Source organism: Sus scrofa, chromosome 2, assembly GCF_000003025.6.
Source record: "Sus scrofa isolate TJ Tabasco breed Duroc chromosome 2, Sscrofa11.1, whole genome shotgun sequence".
NCBI classification, from domain to species: Eukaryota; Metazoa; Chordata; class Mammalia; order Artiodactyla; family Suidae; genus Sus; species Sus scrofa.
The window spans coordinates 92,539,149-92,555,737 of record NC_010444.4 but is presented as its reverse complement, the minus strand read 5'-3'; the positions used below and the strand labels follow the sequence as shown (position 1 = coordinate 92,555,737).

At 38.8% G+C, this 16,589-nt stretch overlaps 1 protein-coding gene across 2 annotated transcripts in view; it reads left to right on the top strand.

Moving 5' to 3' along the window:
* The window catches only part of EDIL3 (EGF like repeats and discoidin domains 3), a 431,857-nt gene continuing 416,654 nt past the window's right edge, over positions 1,387 to 16,589 (top strand). The window contains exon 1 of one of the 2 annotated variants that reach the window (XM_005661542.3): positions 1,387 to 2,081. In XM_005661542.3, the coding sequence (XP_005661599.2) occupies positions 2,015 to 2,081 (67 nt within the window). In that variant the 5' untranslated portion in view covers positions 1,387 to 2,014. The remainder of the gene's footprint in view (positions 2,082 to 16,589) is intronic. The other variant, XM_021084514.1, reaches the window with a different exon arrangement.

The following is a 16,589-nucleotide window of genomic DNA, read 5'->3' as shown; positions in this document are numbered from 1 at the left end:
ACTAAAATTAAACATTTCATTTCTAAAAGTTAAACAGATACTTTATGATGGACATGCCACAGCATGACTAAAGGCATAGTTTCAAAATTAAGTTAACAGTGATGTGCCAGAGAGTTGGAGTTTGTTGAAAACTGCTTTGCTACAGCTCTGGACTACGGTATCTTATTCAAACATCTGTACTATTAAGCAAGAAAATAGCAAAGTTATTTTTTTTAAAAGTTCTTTTTAAAAAGCTTCTTTTACCATCCTACCAAACATGAGATCTAAGCAAACCTTGTTTTGAAATAGTTGTTGTGGTTGCTGTTGTTTCTTTCTTTGCCAGGGGTACAATACCTTAACTTCTAGGTAGCAGTATGCAGTGTTACTTTTCCATCAGTCTTGCATCCGTGATTCAAATTCTAAAGGAAGGTAGAATTTGAAGTTTAAATGATTCAAGGAGGCAAAAGGAGATGAAGTTGCAGGACCAATTGTCCTCTGCTGGTACATTCTTTTCTTAGTACATTCTCCCTTTAAATGAGAATGCCTTCAGCAATGTTTCCTTCAATTTTTCTGTGTCTGTGTTTCCGTCTCTCCCTACCTCCCTCTCTAGAAGCAAAAAAAAAAAAAAAAAAGACTGCTTTTCATTTTGGTATTTGCAACTGCTAGAACTGAATCCATGTACACTAAGCAAATAATCTAACCTGAAAAACAGAGGAGAAAGCACTGCCGTAAGCCATGAATTTTGTTTTTTGGTTCACCCATTTTCACTGCAAAAGCCAGTCCATTTACATTGTTTTTGGTGGGTAGCAGGGGAATCTGATCTACTGTAGTGATGCTTCAAGAATTTGTCCTTGCCTTATTTTCTTGCCCATTCCCCACACTCACCTTACTATGCCTCATCTGAAGTAGATGTCCCGCTTAAGGAGATGTGTGTCTCCCACTGGATTGCCCCATACCTTTACTTTTTTGCCTGGTGAATAGATGAGCCCACAACAGTCTCCCCCCAACCCTTCTGTTAAGTAAAGTGCAGAGGGAACAGCAGCAGAGCAGCCTGTTTTAGTTGATTAGAGTCTGGCTGCTGACTAGGTTGCAGTTCATGAGAATCCGGGACAATTCACTTTGCAGTGTTCTGGATCTCAAGCAGAAGCAGTGCCCCAAGAGCCACTTTTCAAAATCTCTTAACTTCTTTTCCTGCCTGTACTGAGAACAAGACTTCGGGGGATTCCTTAACTTGGTTAATTGTAAAGTCAGTGCTGGAAACCAAGAGAATCTCAAACACCAGTGGTGCTTCCCTTAACCCCAGAGTCTCTGGCTTGTCTGGAAAAGGTACAGGCACTGTAGGAACTTAAGAGCCATCGGCAGGTGCCAGGGTGTGGCTGCAGTTGTCTCCCTTTTCTCTTCCAGCAGAAGGAGCCATGAGAGAGAGACAGAAGAAGAGAGAGGAAGAGGGAGGGGGAGAGAAGGGGAGAAGGGGAGACTGGTGGTTGGAATAGGAGGGAGGGGGGCGCATGGGGCGGGCAGACGCCTGCGAGGCTCAGGCTCACACGCACGCCGCCTCTGTTTGTACACAGTGAGCTCCTGGCTGCCGGCTAGCTCCCTTGCTCCCCACCTGCTCACGCTTCATTGTTCTCCAAGTCAGAAGCCCCGGAGCCGCGGAGGCGCGAGCTGAGCTTAGCGCCCAGTCTGCGGGTCCCCCGGCTTGGGTGACCCAGAGTCACCGCGAGCCCGAGCCCCGCCCTGCCCGCCTGCTAGGCTGGGACCCACCCGCAACCGAGGCTGAGCTGGTTGGAGGCTCCCCAGAGCTCGCCCACCTCCCAGTGCCAGAGCAGAGGCAAAAGGGGAAGAAATTCCTCTCTTTAGTCACCACTCTATCTCACCCTCTCCAAGAATTTGTTTAAGGAAACGCTGCAGGAAGAAGACATCTTCTTGAATCCTCTATCGGGCGGGGTCTGCCGCTACCCTGCGGTGCCATCTCAGCGACACTATCATCCGCTAAGACCCCTTTCCAGTGGGGTCACGTCCGAGAGACCGGATCATGAAGCACTCCGTGGCCGCTTGGCTCTTGGTCGGGCTCAGCTTCAGTGTCCCTCAGTTCTGCAAAGGTGAGGCTGTGGGGACCCCGTCCCAGGTTGTGGGACAGGAGGAGAGTCCCCTGGGAAACACTGAACCCGGGGATGGAGGCGGTCCCCTGGGTGCGCCGAGTGCCAGGGGCGGCAAGAAGGAGGCGGCCAGCATTGAGGAGGCGGCGCGCCCTGGGTGCCCGGAAAAGTGCTCACAAAGTCAGAGCGGAGTGTGGGGCCGAGCGGGAAAAAGGTTTCCGGGTGCGGAGATGAGATTGGAGATCAAACTGAGGAAAGATAGGGACTCAGGGGGGGAAGGAGGGAAACCAGACCTTCCAGGTCTCACTCGGCCACCGGGTTGCCACAGGAACCCTCTGGGGCAGTGTGGGGAATGCCAGTTACCAGCATCAAGCAGGGCTTTCACTGGGGAGCAAGGAAAGCCAGCGTGCCAGGGCGTGGAGGAGTTGACAGGGAAAGAAGAGGCTGGAGAGCCGCAGGGCTGTCCTCCCCAAAGGTTCTGTGCTATGTTTCTGGGCCCATGTTAAGCAGTTTGCAAATCCGAACCGAGTGCTGGGAGTTTGGGCTGAGGGTGAGGTGGTGATGGGTTTGACAAGTCAGTTCAGCTTTCCCCTGCCTCCCAATCCTGGACGCGCAGCATCCTAACGGAAAAACCCCTGCAACCCTCCTCTCCTTTAACCCTAAGGCCCTTGAGCTTTGCTTAGCACTCCCTCTGGGTAGAAGCGGAACTCTTGGTAATAGAGAATTGTACCTTGCAAGACACCCCTGGCGCCCCCGCCCGAGAGCAGAAAAGTTGTAAAGAAGAGCTGGTCTGGTGGTGGTTTCCTCGACTTGCACGAAATAAACTCGTCTGTGTAAAAAAAAAAAAAAAAAAACTCTTGCTGAGTTGCATAGATGACTACCGCGTCCTTTTGGAAGCAGGGCTTGTCTATACAAGCCTTGGTCCTGGCCAAGGCTCTGCTGGCACTGGACTTCAAGTTGGCAATGGGAAAGGGCAGCAGGAGCAGCAGGGACTCTGGGCAGTTTGCTCGATGGGGACTTGAGCTCCTTCAGCGAGAGTCCACCGGTAGTGAACCCCTCAGCAGGCTGCATCAAGTGAAGAGCTGAATGCACCACAGTGTTTAAAATACTGCATCTCTAAAAGAAGTGTTGCTGGATTTAAAAATGCATTGACTCAAATCTATTTGCAATTAGATACTGCATAAATATTCTACATCATTCATCTATGCAGCCATCCATCTATTTGTTCCATAGGAAAATTGTGAAGTCTTGGGCTACCGTTAGCCCAGGAAGCCGTGTGTTCCTGGCCAGATGCCCTTGGTGCCCTGCCAGTAGCTATCCAGGCTGGGCCTCTCCTCGGCTTCCCTCCCCAAGAACGTGGCTATTTTCCCCAGGGTGTAGGCTTGTGTGTAAATGTGTGCCTCGCCTGCCTTTACAAAGTGCCCTTCCAGTTATCAGGAAGAGGCACGCACTCTACTAAAGGTTAAGGAATGGTTATGACTCGTAGTTTCACCGCCGAATCTCCCAGCTATACGGAAAAGACAGTGCTTCCGCTACCGATATTTCTCCTTTATCTCATTTCGCCTCTGAATTCCTTCTGCACTTTGATCCCTTAGCAGGAAAGGAATGGGAAAGCTGAAGGCACTCTCCTCCCCGCCTCCCTTCCTTCCCCAAACGCGAAAACACACACTCACCCACTCACAGGCACCTACTCTTTGCCTCCCTCATCTCCACCCTCGTCTGGGCACCCAAGGTGGAGGGCGGTGCTGATGGAGGAGGAGAAAGCGCGCGTCTGGCAAGAGTGGCCGCTGGCCTCCCTAGGTCTGGTTGCAGAAGCCCTGGGCTCCTGTGAGTCCCGGCTCCCTGCAGCCTAGAGCTCTGCCTTCTAAAGATAGCCATGCCTAGGGCAGAGCTTACTCCACCTTGGGATCCAACCTTGGCAGTGTCTCTTTCTGCCTTCTAGACAAAGCTCAGGCACTGTGTACTCCCCATTCTTCAGAAGATTTCTCCCTTTTTTTCAAGCCAGCCTATGTGGAGAGGGATAGAGAGCTTTAGGAAAAAACAGTTTTCCATGAGCTCTCATTTGTTAAAACTTGCACCCTTTTAATTCATTCTCCCTCAGCCCTACAGAAAGGCAGACTGCTGCTTGCCTGCAGCTCCAAACAATTAAACTTTGAGCAAACTTATTGAAGCTGGTGTTAACAATGCGAATTTCCCTTACACAGCTTCCAGCCACCCGACCTCCCCAGACATCATTTATCTCACGTATACCTTTTAGAAATTGGTGTTTCCCTATGTGGGTTGCAATTTATGTGCATTAATGACTAGGATTTGATAAGGACATGTGATTCCTTTTATTAGTCATCTTTAAAATGAAACCAATGGATCAGTCAGACTGAATATTTTATTAACTCTTAAATTATTCATCGTTATGGGTTGCTCTAAAAAATCCAGTAACATGCATACAGTTGCAGCAAGCACGTGACATCTTATGCAATCTGTCCCTGTACTTGCAGTTTGTGCCTGAAGTCTTTAAGCAAATGGCACTGCCTAAAAATGTCTAGACACGTCCTAAATACTATGAATCATTGACGTTTGCATTTCCTGTTTTAATCAATGGCGATTTTTAGTTAATTCTGCATGAGATTCAAATAGTACTGGAACAATCTCACTCAAGGTAAAAACACTCATTCTTCTATAATTAGTATAGCAATATTTATACTGAAATAACAAGTTTTTGTACTTAAAAAAAATTACACATTTATACACAGATAATAGTCCCTTCATTATCCGATTTAAATGATTATTAATTTTATAATTTTTTAAAGTGCTGACTTCAGATTCCAGGTGAATCATTTTAAAATTATTTTAAAATCCTGAATTAAAAATAAGTGAGAATAAAGTGTCTTGCTGTGACAGTTTGACACTAGTGAAAAACCTTGGCCATGCCATACACTGTCATGACACAAAACAAGTTTTTTTTTTCCCCTCTGGTCCTGAAAAAGTTTTTTTCTGACTATTCTTGAAATGTCTTCTTAGACTTGAAATGTATTTTGTTTTAAATTCATATGATGTGGGGAAAATATGTGTAATAATACAAATTGATGGTTATAAAAATCAAGGTGGTCTGTTCTCCCTTCTGTAGCCTTGAATTTACAAAGTTGTTCAAAACCAGGCAAATGTATTTTACTTCCAAACTCTTTCTAAATTAAAACTCTTTTATTTTTCTCAAATATTTTAGGATCAGTGTTTATATAAAACCTGTATTCAGGATGTAGGATATTTTTAATCAATATTTTAATAAAGTTTGCCTTTATTGCTAGATATATGTAATCCTTCCTTCTCACTAAATTATTGAAATGTAAAGGAAAGCGCTAAAATATACATGAGTAAAAGAAAAAAGCTTGGTTAGTTAAAACCATTACAAAGTATATATCTGACAGTTTTTAGACTCTAAATTAGTGGTCCCAACTCTTAATTTCATTGATAGTAATTACTGTAAGGCATTTAATTAGGCAGTTTATTTTGAAAACTTTGCATCTTTTGAAGGGTTTTGAAGTGGTGGGATGAACTGTATATGTTATCATTTGTGTACAGTTTTAAAAACTGCCTGATTTGAGAGTTTCCTAAAGCCTAAGAACGTAAGTCTGATATTTGCTGTTTAGCGAACATACTTGCAAGCACAATAGCTTTGAGTATGATTTATGATGTGGTAGGTTCATTATATTCCTTGCCAAATAAAGAAACCCATGAAAAACAGTGCAGGTTTCAGCACTCATTTCAAATTAGAGTAAATCAGAACAAGTAGGTACTGAGAAACAAATGGCAACTTTTGAAAAAGTGGAAGTAATGATATGGATTCTCTCATACTAAACAGTTACTCTTGAGTTTATTTACCAAGTAGTTTGCAAACTGATGTTATTATGATAAAAAAATAGTAGAAAACCAAAGCCAAGTCTCTCCTATTATTGAATTCTTATCTGTACTTTAAGGAAGATGCCTAGCATATTTTTGTTTTTGTTTTTTTTAAATCTTAGCCCATTTAATGATGACAATATCTTTTGGTTAATCAAAGCAAACATGTATTTATTTATTAAGACTCAAGTGGCTGACTATGTGAATCATATTATTGCAAATTTTCTCATAATTGCGTGAGTGATAATGCTAGAATAGAAGGACTCTAAATACTTAAACTGAATGAGTTACCACTTAATTGTTCCTGAAAATACCTGGAAAAAAGTGTTGCTTTGGGGGGAGTAGTTGAAGGGAAAATTAGACCTGAATCAACTGTGCCCTTGCCAGCAGGTGTCAGGATAATCAATGGAGATCTTTAAAAGGAAAGATGAGGGAGGGGGAAATAAACTAGTAAATGGTAATCAGCAAATCCTCATAAAGTGACTTTCTATTCTATGTAAAACTGAGGTCATTAATTGAGTTTTCAGTGCTTCCCTGGAAAACAGAGGAAGTGAGAGTAAGTTGTAAGCACCTAATTCTTATACCATAGGATCTTCCGTTGGAAGCAGAGTTGCTCTAAGAACCACACACAAAACAAGTGCTTGTCTAAGCTGAACCACTGTTTTTCATGGATTTCCTGAGTACCTTCCAAGGAAATGCCTGTAGAGCTCTGAGTTACCTACAGTCAAGCAATGATTGTTGAAATATTGGGCAACTGTTACACTTATTCTCCATATCAACTGTAGGTTTTATTAAGTAGTAATTCCATTATATTGATTTACATGGATGTATATTCAACTACATATTTGTATATAGTGCTGGAAAAGATTACTACTTATCCTTTTCCATCGCAACAGTAAAGTGTTTGTTTCCTGGAGCTTGCAGGTTTCTAAATAACATAAGTCATGTGGCCAAAAGGGACAAAATGACATAATAATGTTTCGTTATTATCCATTTCAGCCAGTTATTAATCCTATGTATATGCCTGTTGTGTTTCAATAGCTGTCAGTGACTTGATGTTACTTGTTTGTTTCTAATTGAACCTTTACCCATAACCTTTGCTTGCAAATTAGTTCTAGCATCTGCTGATACAGACTTTAAAACATTGTTACAAATTCATCATGACATCATTTCTACAGTTCTCTCAGTTTTTTTCTCTTTTTTAGAAAGTCACTGATACCATGGCAAGTAGTCTGTCTCCAGTGGTATCCTTTCTGTCTCAGTCCTCTTTAAATAATAATCCCCACCCACCCACCCCCCACGCACACTTCCTTTCTGGACAGACTAAAACACAGCATTCACTGAACAATTCTGTCATCATTATTTAAAGGTTGCAAATATCCAAAACATTGTGGAATTTGTGATTTACTTTCTTTCAAGGAAAAAAAAAAAAGAGAAAATGATAATGTGAAGCCTCTACTACTAAATCCTGAGGTTTAAAATAAAAAAAGAAATAAATTAGGATCTGAATTATGGAGCAACTCAGGATGTTACACCTTGATTTAATCACAGCATCCTGCCTAAAACTATCGACCGGGCAATAATTTATATCCACCCCACTTGAAGGGAAGTATCTTGCTATGCCTGTAGCACAGAACCAAGAACCTGGGAGAAAGCATTGGAAACTTCTGACCACCTAAATTAGATAATACACTTAGGCCTTAAGTCATATTTAAAAAGTCTATTTCTCTTGGATTTTAAGTTCCTGGGTTCTCTATAAACTGGATCCAAAAAGTTAAAGGCATATGAGGTAATAAGTCAGGTTTACTCAGAGCAATAAAACATGGCAGCTATTAGACAAAAAGGAGATTGAAATCATATATGCAAAAGCATTGATGCCTTAAGTGTAAAAAAAAAAAAAACTAGGGGCATTTATTTGGGGTGAGGGGGCTAAGTTTAAAGGCAAAAAGGCATCATCTGGTGAGAAAATATGATAGTAATTGATGCTAATATTGATCTCTCATCCTAGACAAAGACTTACCACAGTATGTTCCATATTTGAGGGGGGTTATGAATTTGGGGGTGGTCTGCATTTTGGGGTCTGCATCACTGAAGAAATTTGGTCAAAATGTTTCAGCTTGGAGTTCCCATCGTGGCACAGCAGAAACAAATCTGACTAGTAAGCATGAGGTTGTGGGGTTTTTTTTTTAATTTTTTTTTATTACTCAGTGAAATTATTACATTTATAATTGTACAATGATCATCACAATCCAATTTTATACGATTTCCATCCCACAACCCCAGCGCATCCCCCTACCCCCCAAACTGTCTCCTTTGGAGACCATAAGTTTTTCAAAGTCTATGAGTCAATAACTGTTCTGCAAAGAAGTTCATTCTGTTCTTGTTTCAGATTCCACATGTCAGTGAAAGCATTTGATGTTGGTGTCTCATTGTATGGCTGACTTCACTTAGCATGATAATTTCTAGGTCCATCCATGTTGCTAAAAATGCCGGTATTTCGTTCCTTTTAATGGCTGAGTAATATTCCATTGTGTATATGTACCACATCTTCTTGACTCACTCTTCTGTCGGTGAACATTTAGGTTGTTTCCGTGTCTTGGCTATTGTAAATAGTGCTCCAATGAACATCGGAGTACATGTGTCTTTGCAAGTCATGGTTTTCTCTGGACAGATGCCCAGGAGTGGGAGTGCTGGATCAAATGGTAGTTCTATTTTGAGTGTTCTGAGGACTCTCCATACTGTTTTCCACAGTGGTTGCACCAATTGACAATCCCACCAACAGTGTACTAGGGTTCCTTTTTCTCCACACCCTCTCTAGCACTTATTGTTTGTAGACTTTTTGATGATGGCCATTCTGGCTGGTGTGAGGTGGTACCTCATTGTGGTTTTGATTTTCATTTCTCTAATCATGAGTGATGTTGAACATCTTTTCATGTGTTTTTTGGCCATCTGTATATGTCTTCTTTGGAGAACTGTCTGTTTAGATCTTCTGTCCATTTATGGATGGGGTTGTTTGTTTTCTTTGCATTGAGCTGCGGAAGGTGTTTATAAATTTTGGAGATGAATCCCTTGTCAGTTGATTCACTTGCAAAGATTTTCTCCCTTTCTGGGGGTTGTCTTTTCATTGTGTTTAGGGTTTCCTTTGCTGTGCAGAAACTTTTAAGTTTGATTAGGTCCCATTTGTTTATTTTTATTTTTACTGTCATTATTCTAAGAGGTGGATCTGAGAAGATGTTGCTGTCATTTATGTCAGAGAGGGTTTGGCCTATGTTTTCCTCTAAGAGTTTGATAGTATCTGGTCTTATATCTAGGTCTTTAATCCATTTGGAGTTTATTTTTGTGTATGGTGTTAGGGAGTGTTCTAATTTCATTCTTTTCCATGTGGCTGTCCAGTTTTCCCAGCACCACTTATTGAACAAGCTGTCCTTTCTCCATTGTATAGTCTTGCCTCCTTTGTCATAGATTAGTTGGTTGTAGGTGCGTGGGTTTAATTCTGGGCTTTCTATCCTGTTCCACTGATTTATATTTCTGTCTTTGTGCCAGTACCATATGGTTTTGATGGTCCCTGGCCTCGCTCAGTGAGTAAGGATCTAGGGTTGCCTTGAGCTATGGTGTAGGTCAGAGAAGCAGCTCAGATCGGCATTGCTGTGGCTGTGGCATGGGCCGGTGGCTACAGCTCCAATTCAACCCCTAGCCTGGGAACCTCCTTAAGCTGCCAATGCGGCCCTAAAAAGCAAAAAAAAAAAAAAAAAAGAAAAATTTAGTTTGAAAACCTGCTGAAAGTTCTGAAGAATGTGCTTGTCTGAAACTTTATTTTCCTATCATTTCAGAGAAAATGTTATATATTTTTATTGATTTATTTTTACTGGAATAATAAATGAATGTACAAATTACAAAACATATGACTCTATTTTGTGGAAAAGAAGTAGATCTCAGAATGCAGATAAGATGTCCTGCAATTATTTGGTTATATTTTAGAAGAAAATATATGGCTATTTTGTTTTAAAATATGCATTATTATGGTAATAGTAACTGTGTAGTATTTGTTCAACTGAAGATTTAATAGTGCATGAAGTAGATGGAAGATTTAAGTACAGGAATTTAAGTGAAGGATCTTTAAATACTAAAGCACTTTTGAATGTGATTGTTACTATGGAGAAAGAAGATTGACTCTAGATCTAAGGTTTACTTTTTCTATTTTCTAAAACAGGTCTATATAAAACTGGTCAATCTCTTTAAAAATAATTAGATATAGTAAAATAGTCTACAAATGGGAAGACCAAGGTTTAAACCGCTTGTCAAATGATTTCGTCTGTGATGCGAAAGTAATATCTAAATGGCTTAGGACACCATGATTCTTTAAGGTTTATGCTTGGTATTTGATAAAGGCATTTATTTTGGGAATGCACAATAATCCTCTTACATCTCTTCTTGTACTGAGGGTGGGATGACCATTTACATTTTCCTGTCACTGGAGATTTTAGGAAGATAGCCAAGGTCAAATGAGCTCATGACTCTTAAGCAGAAAAGACTGGAAGAGTCAAATGGGAGCACTGGAGAAAATTTTCATTTGAAATAAGTTTGGTGAAGGCCTTTTGGAAGTGGAGAGCAGTCTCCAGATTTATAGGCATCTGTCTTATCTGTGCTCACATCTCTGACACCCTTCTCCCCTCACATTTTTCATTCCCCTCAATTTTTTCACCCCCAATGCTAATTGAACTCTAATTTTTCCCACAATATTTTTCTTGTGTGTTTATTCATCTTTTTTCTTTCTATAGTTTAACTTTTGTATTGTCAGCCCTACGTTTTTTGAAATATTGTCTATAGCCAAAGAAAATGCAAATTACTATTCAGAATGTTTTAATATTTATTTATAAATTCTTGTTTCATGTTTTGTGTTTCCTACAGAGCCAGTGCTTAGAACAGAGCTAGGCAAAATAGCACAACTAAACAGCAGCAACAAACCCAAAACATTCAGTATATACCAAAATGAATTGTTTTATAAGAAGTACCCACATACTTTAAACAGTGGTATGTTATAAAATATAAGTCAAAATCACTTCTAGAAACTTTAAAACATTTGTTTCTCACTTGCTTATATAAACACCTCTCTCTCTCTCTCTTTTTTTTTTTTTTTAAATCTATGTTGTAGACTGACTGAACCTATTTTGAAAATACTTTTCAGTACTCTGGCAAGAGCATTGTGAAACATACAATACCAACATGCAGGCATGATATGACATGTTATCTATGTTTGTTATGCATTGTCAGTTGGAAGAAAAACTACCTCTAAGATTTCTTCTTTATTTACAAAACTCTGACATGTCCAGCTAACTTTAATTTTAACCTAGAAAACATAACTTTTCAGACAGTTTGTTTTTTCCTTTTCTTTTCTTGCAGGCTGCCACCATGTCTAAGCATCTTGCTAGACAGTTAATAAGGAGGATTCATTCTGATATCTTTCTTAAGTAAAGTTAATAAGTCTAGTATTTATTTAGTGCATGCTATGTGTTCCCTTCTTCTAAGTAGCATCTTTGATTCTCACAATTCTATGAGACAGGTACTACTATTTCTTGCCATATGAATGAGAAAACAGTAATACAGAGAGGTTAAATAATCAACCAAATCAATCTATTCAGTAACTTGTTAGAAACATAATCCAATTTAAATCTGAAGCCTACTTCCTTTACTGAACTAGGCTGTATTTCAATGAGTGACACATCCTGTATATCATAGAGTTACTTTGCTAAATGATTTTCTTATTTGTAGAACACAAACATCATATCCTATTTTTATTTAACTGGTAAGATATTTTGGAAGGGGTTAATTTTTTTTTAATTTTCAACTTTAACTGGTAAAGTGTCATATGTCTCTTCACATTCAGAAATAAAGGCTGGAGTATTCTATGTTTGGTTAGAAAGAGCTAAAGTGTCTTTCCAAATCATGTGTCACTAGTATGAGTAGTGAGACAGGAAAAAGAAGGGTACTTAGGAAATGATTTAAAATTTGTTTTCATCAAAATCTTGCCATTCAATTTGATTTCAACCTGATTTGTATAATTTATTTCAGTTTTCTAGGATTCCATTTCTCCCTTGTTATTTAATGTGATATGTACGAGCATGCTTTCTCTGTAATTTTCAGATACATTATGTAGGACAAAGTGATTTTAAAGGTTAACAGATACCTAATATAGCAGAGAGTGATTTTGTAGGTTAACAAGGTTTTTATTTCTAATAGTCTAATGAAGTTTGCCTTACATCCCATCCTCATTTAATTTTATTTCTTTGTAACCTCATTAAAAAATTTTAGCCAAACAAAAATACCAAATAGTCTCAAACCATATCACATAGAAGATTACATTTTCTGGTTTCCTTTAACAGTTATTTAACCAAAAAAACAACTACAATTGGGTTAATTTTAAGTATTTGACAAATAATGAAAATTGCATGGTCTAATATGAGACTGCCTTGTTAATATCTTCTATACATCTGTATAGTATTTAATAGTTGAAATGGATCTCCACGTGCTTTATTATATATATTCCCATAAAATAATAATGATATAAAGCCATAGTTTAAATTTCTTAAAAATTTCCCATATCTATTCAAGGAAACATAAGCCAAAAAGGCATTCTTAACCTCATATAACAGACAGGGAATCTCAGTTTCAAAAATGTCACATCACTTATAATTCAGCATGTCCCATAGTTCAAGCAACCACTGATAAAGTTTGAACTTCCCTCCATGTGTTCTGATTCCAATGTATTTTTTCTTCCTTTCCGCTTCCCCCTTTGCTTGAGGGTAGTTACAGTTGGTGCTTTTTTTTTTTTTTTTTTTAGTTCTTGGACTTAGAAGATGAGATGCTGAAGTTGGGATACTACAGGCTTTTTCAGAAACTATTCTAACTGCCTTTCAACAGGCATTAACACTTGGCTGCCCTCAGCATATAATACCCCCTTTCCTCTTGGAAGCCAATTTCTAACCATCACAACATCCTGAACTTCCTCAAAGGCTTCAGAATCTTGTTTCTTTTCCATCATTTGTCCCCTTAAAAACATGTGACTCTTTTAACATTCTGGTGTTAAGCTTCCTAAGAAGCTCCCAATATGGATCATCTCCATCTCCACTGTTAGGTACCCAGTGGCAATGCTGTTCATTAGACTTGCTCGTCCTGTGATTTGCTCACTTACCAGTACTTTAAATTACTCAGACCTCCCATTTCTTACTAGAATTTTCTGTCTTTCTACCTCTCCTTGCCCTTCTTTCCTACTGAACCCACTTTGTCATTGCTCCAATTTTCAATCCTTCTTGTCTTTTTGTCTATCCATTTTAAGAGGGTTTCAACCATTTGTGAATTTCTCAGCCCAGGTGCTTTCATCATTTTTGTTTCATTGAGTCTGAAATTAATTTCCAAAGTCCCTTTCCCCTCACTGATGATGAGAAAACAGCCCTTCTGTCAAGAGGTAATAGGCACCATTGGAAATCCTGGTGGATTTGAAAGGTTGAGTTGTGGGTCCAAAAGGGATAGACTAAGAAAGATAGGAAGTGATGGTGCGAGGAGTAATATGTTGGGGCACTTCAGCAATGATAATTACAATTATTGATAATTATAAATTCTGGAGTATAGCTATTGGAGTTACAGTTGAGAGAGCATAGAAGAAAAGACCATTGGAGGAAAAGAGTTAAGGCATTTGGAAAAACCGTCTATACAGGTATTGAAATCCTCAAAACATGATACCAGGGAAAATGTTGGAAAGAATGACAGGAGCAGAAATCTTCAAAAAATAAGGGGATGTGGTAAAGCGATCAGGAGATAACTGAAATAAAGGAGAAGTATTGAGGAACAGAGATTTATGGAGTGAAATTAAAATTGGGTTGGCAGGTTTTTTTGTTTGTTTGTTTGTTTTTTGAGAGGAAGGAGAAAATGTCCAGGAAGTTGCATTGAGGACTAAGAGGGACTCCTGCCACATATCACACCTAGAATCTGTGGGAGAGAAAAACAATTAAGAGGCTGAAAGGTAAACAGTGACTCAGAGGAGAACTGATTACCTCTAGAGTAGTAAGACAGTTGCAATAGCTTTGTCCCAGGCATCATGCTCTTTGATAGTTTTCATCCTACATTTTTTGACACATTGAGCTCATTATAATAATTGATATATTCATATATTTTATGTGTTTAAGCACATAAAGTATGTTTTCATATGCAACTACTGTTTGAAACTTCACAAAAACCTAGGGGGTTATTATTATCTCCATTGACAGATGATGGTATGGACTGAAAATGAATCTTAGTGATAAACGTTTAAAACTTGGCTTTGTAGACCCAAGTCCAGGACTCTTTCACAATAGCACAATTACAGAGAAAAGACTTAAATCCAAGGAAGGATCCCTTCTAAATTTAAAGCCCTGCTGGAGAATAGGAAGATGTCTGCAGTTGTGCTTTGACCTACTTTGTCCTGTTCAGATGGGTCTCTGTGTATTTTGAGGTCTACATAGTTTAGGTTCCTGGGAATGTCTGTGTCTGTGAGGTGACCTTAATCCTTGCCCACCTTGGATTATTTGTGTAAATGGTTCTTACTGGAAAACAACATTATTACTAGGGGAATTTTTTTTTTTTTTCCTTTTTAACAGCCTTGTTACGGGTGCAACCTTGTATACAAAGAATTCTTTTTCCTCAAATTTACATGTTTCAAATATTTGTAAACCATAATGTTTCTTCTTTAGTTTCTGACATGCTCAAGTCGTACATATTTTTCCTTTAATCTGTCCTTGTAAGTCATTTCTTTCATCATTTTATTGGTTTCATTTGGAATCTGTCCAAGTAGCCTACATATTTATGCGGCAGGCTTGCCAAAAACTCAACAGAGAATTCCAGGGACGTGCTTCCTTGAAATGATGCCGCACACATTAGTCTGTACTTTTTAATTTTGCAGATATACTCTTAATTTTTAATCTGTTGTTTTGCTGTTTTTTCCCTCTGTCAGACCACCTCTTTCCAAGTAACACTTATCTATGCCCTTTTTTCCATAATTTTGTTTTGCATTGGCTTTCACTGAAGTTTTAACTTTATATTTTTCTTCATTCTGTCTTTAGTATAATGATTGTTACTACTATGTGATGTATTCCCTGCCCACAGAATCTCAGAATAACCTGATTTCTTTTCTGAAAATTACATCACTCTGCTATTTATTGCTATTTTAATATCATGAACATATCAGCTAAATAGTAATGCAATATACAAATTCCTACCCTTAGCTTTTTTTCCATATTTAATTTCTTTTGAGGTTTTTAAATTACGCATTATCTTCTTGCAACTATCAACTATCTCTATTTCTGTGTTTTTTTCCTATTTCTATATTTCCATCTATCTCCTTTTGTATGTTTCCATTTTTTGCTTCTAGCTCTTGCCTCAGCTTAAATGGCACAACCTAAGAGAATCTCTCTGATCGCCTCAAAGTAACTGAGGCTTCAACACACACACACATATACACACAATATACCCCTGTCTTAGTCTCTATCACTCTTTCCTCTTTTGAAATGATGGCATTTTTCAAAAGCCAGTTATATAATCACTTGTTTATTAGCTTTTTAAATTTTCTCTCTTGTTTCCACTGTATTGCAAGCTCCATGTGGGCAGGAAAAACATCTGCTTTGTTCCCTAATGTGTATATCCAACTCCAAACATGGTGCCTTGCACAAGTAGGCACTCAATTAATATTTATTGGCTGAGTTTATGCATGCATAAATGAATGAAAAACATGAATGAAATATAGCTCAGCTGATGTATAAATCTTTCTCTGGGTTAAAAAAATGCATTCCTTTGATATACCTATTAACTCATTTAATAAATTCTTATCTACTTGAGGCACTGATGCCTTGACTTGTGATTTATGGCACAAGTGATACATTTTTAGAAAGCAATAAATACTCAAGTAGTGGCAAACTCTAAGAGCTGACTAAATAAATTACTTACTTTTTTTCCATAGGTGTCTAATTTATAAACACTTTAAAATCAAGATTTGAGTTTTACCTTAAATTAGCAAATTGTATTAAAATAGTTATAATTGTAGATGAAAGACAGTAAGTTTCAGACTGTCATTTTAGTATCAAGAATTGACAAAAAACATATATGCCACAAAATCCAAGCACTTGGTAAGGGAGGAGTTGAGGGTAGGTAGCTCTTTGATCTGCCAATTGCCCTGGCTCTTACTCCCATGGGCACCACCAGTAATAACATTTCTCCAAACATAATTTCTTTCCCTCCTCCCACTACAAAGTCACACCTGCTGAACCCAGATGTACTTGGCAGAGGGGAAGAGGCAGCACCTGGGTGCTGTGTCTGCCCAGGAGCCAAGTGCCTCTGAAACAGCTCTGTTTAGAGTTGTTTGTGTAATGACAATCTTTATGTCACGGCAGACTGATCTTTATTCCCCTTTGGGCAACTATACTTTCTCCTTCCTTAAATGCATTGGTGGTTCTGAAACAATTTGTATGCCTGTGACCCCACTAATTGTGTGATTTCCACTCCTAGGCTAAAAGCTCTGAAAATGACATGTCTTTCCAAAATGATATTCAACAGCAAACAATTATGTAGCATACAAATTGTAAAATCTAATAC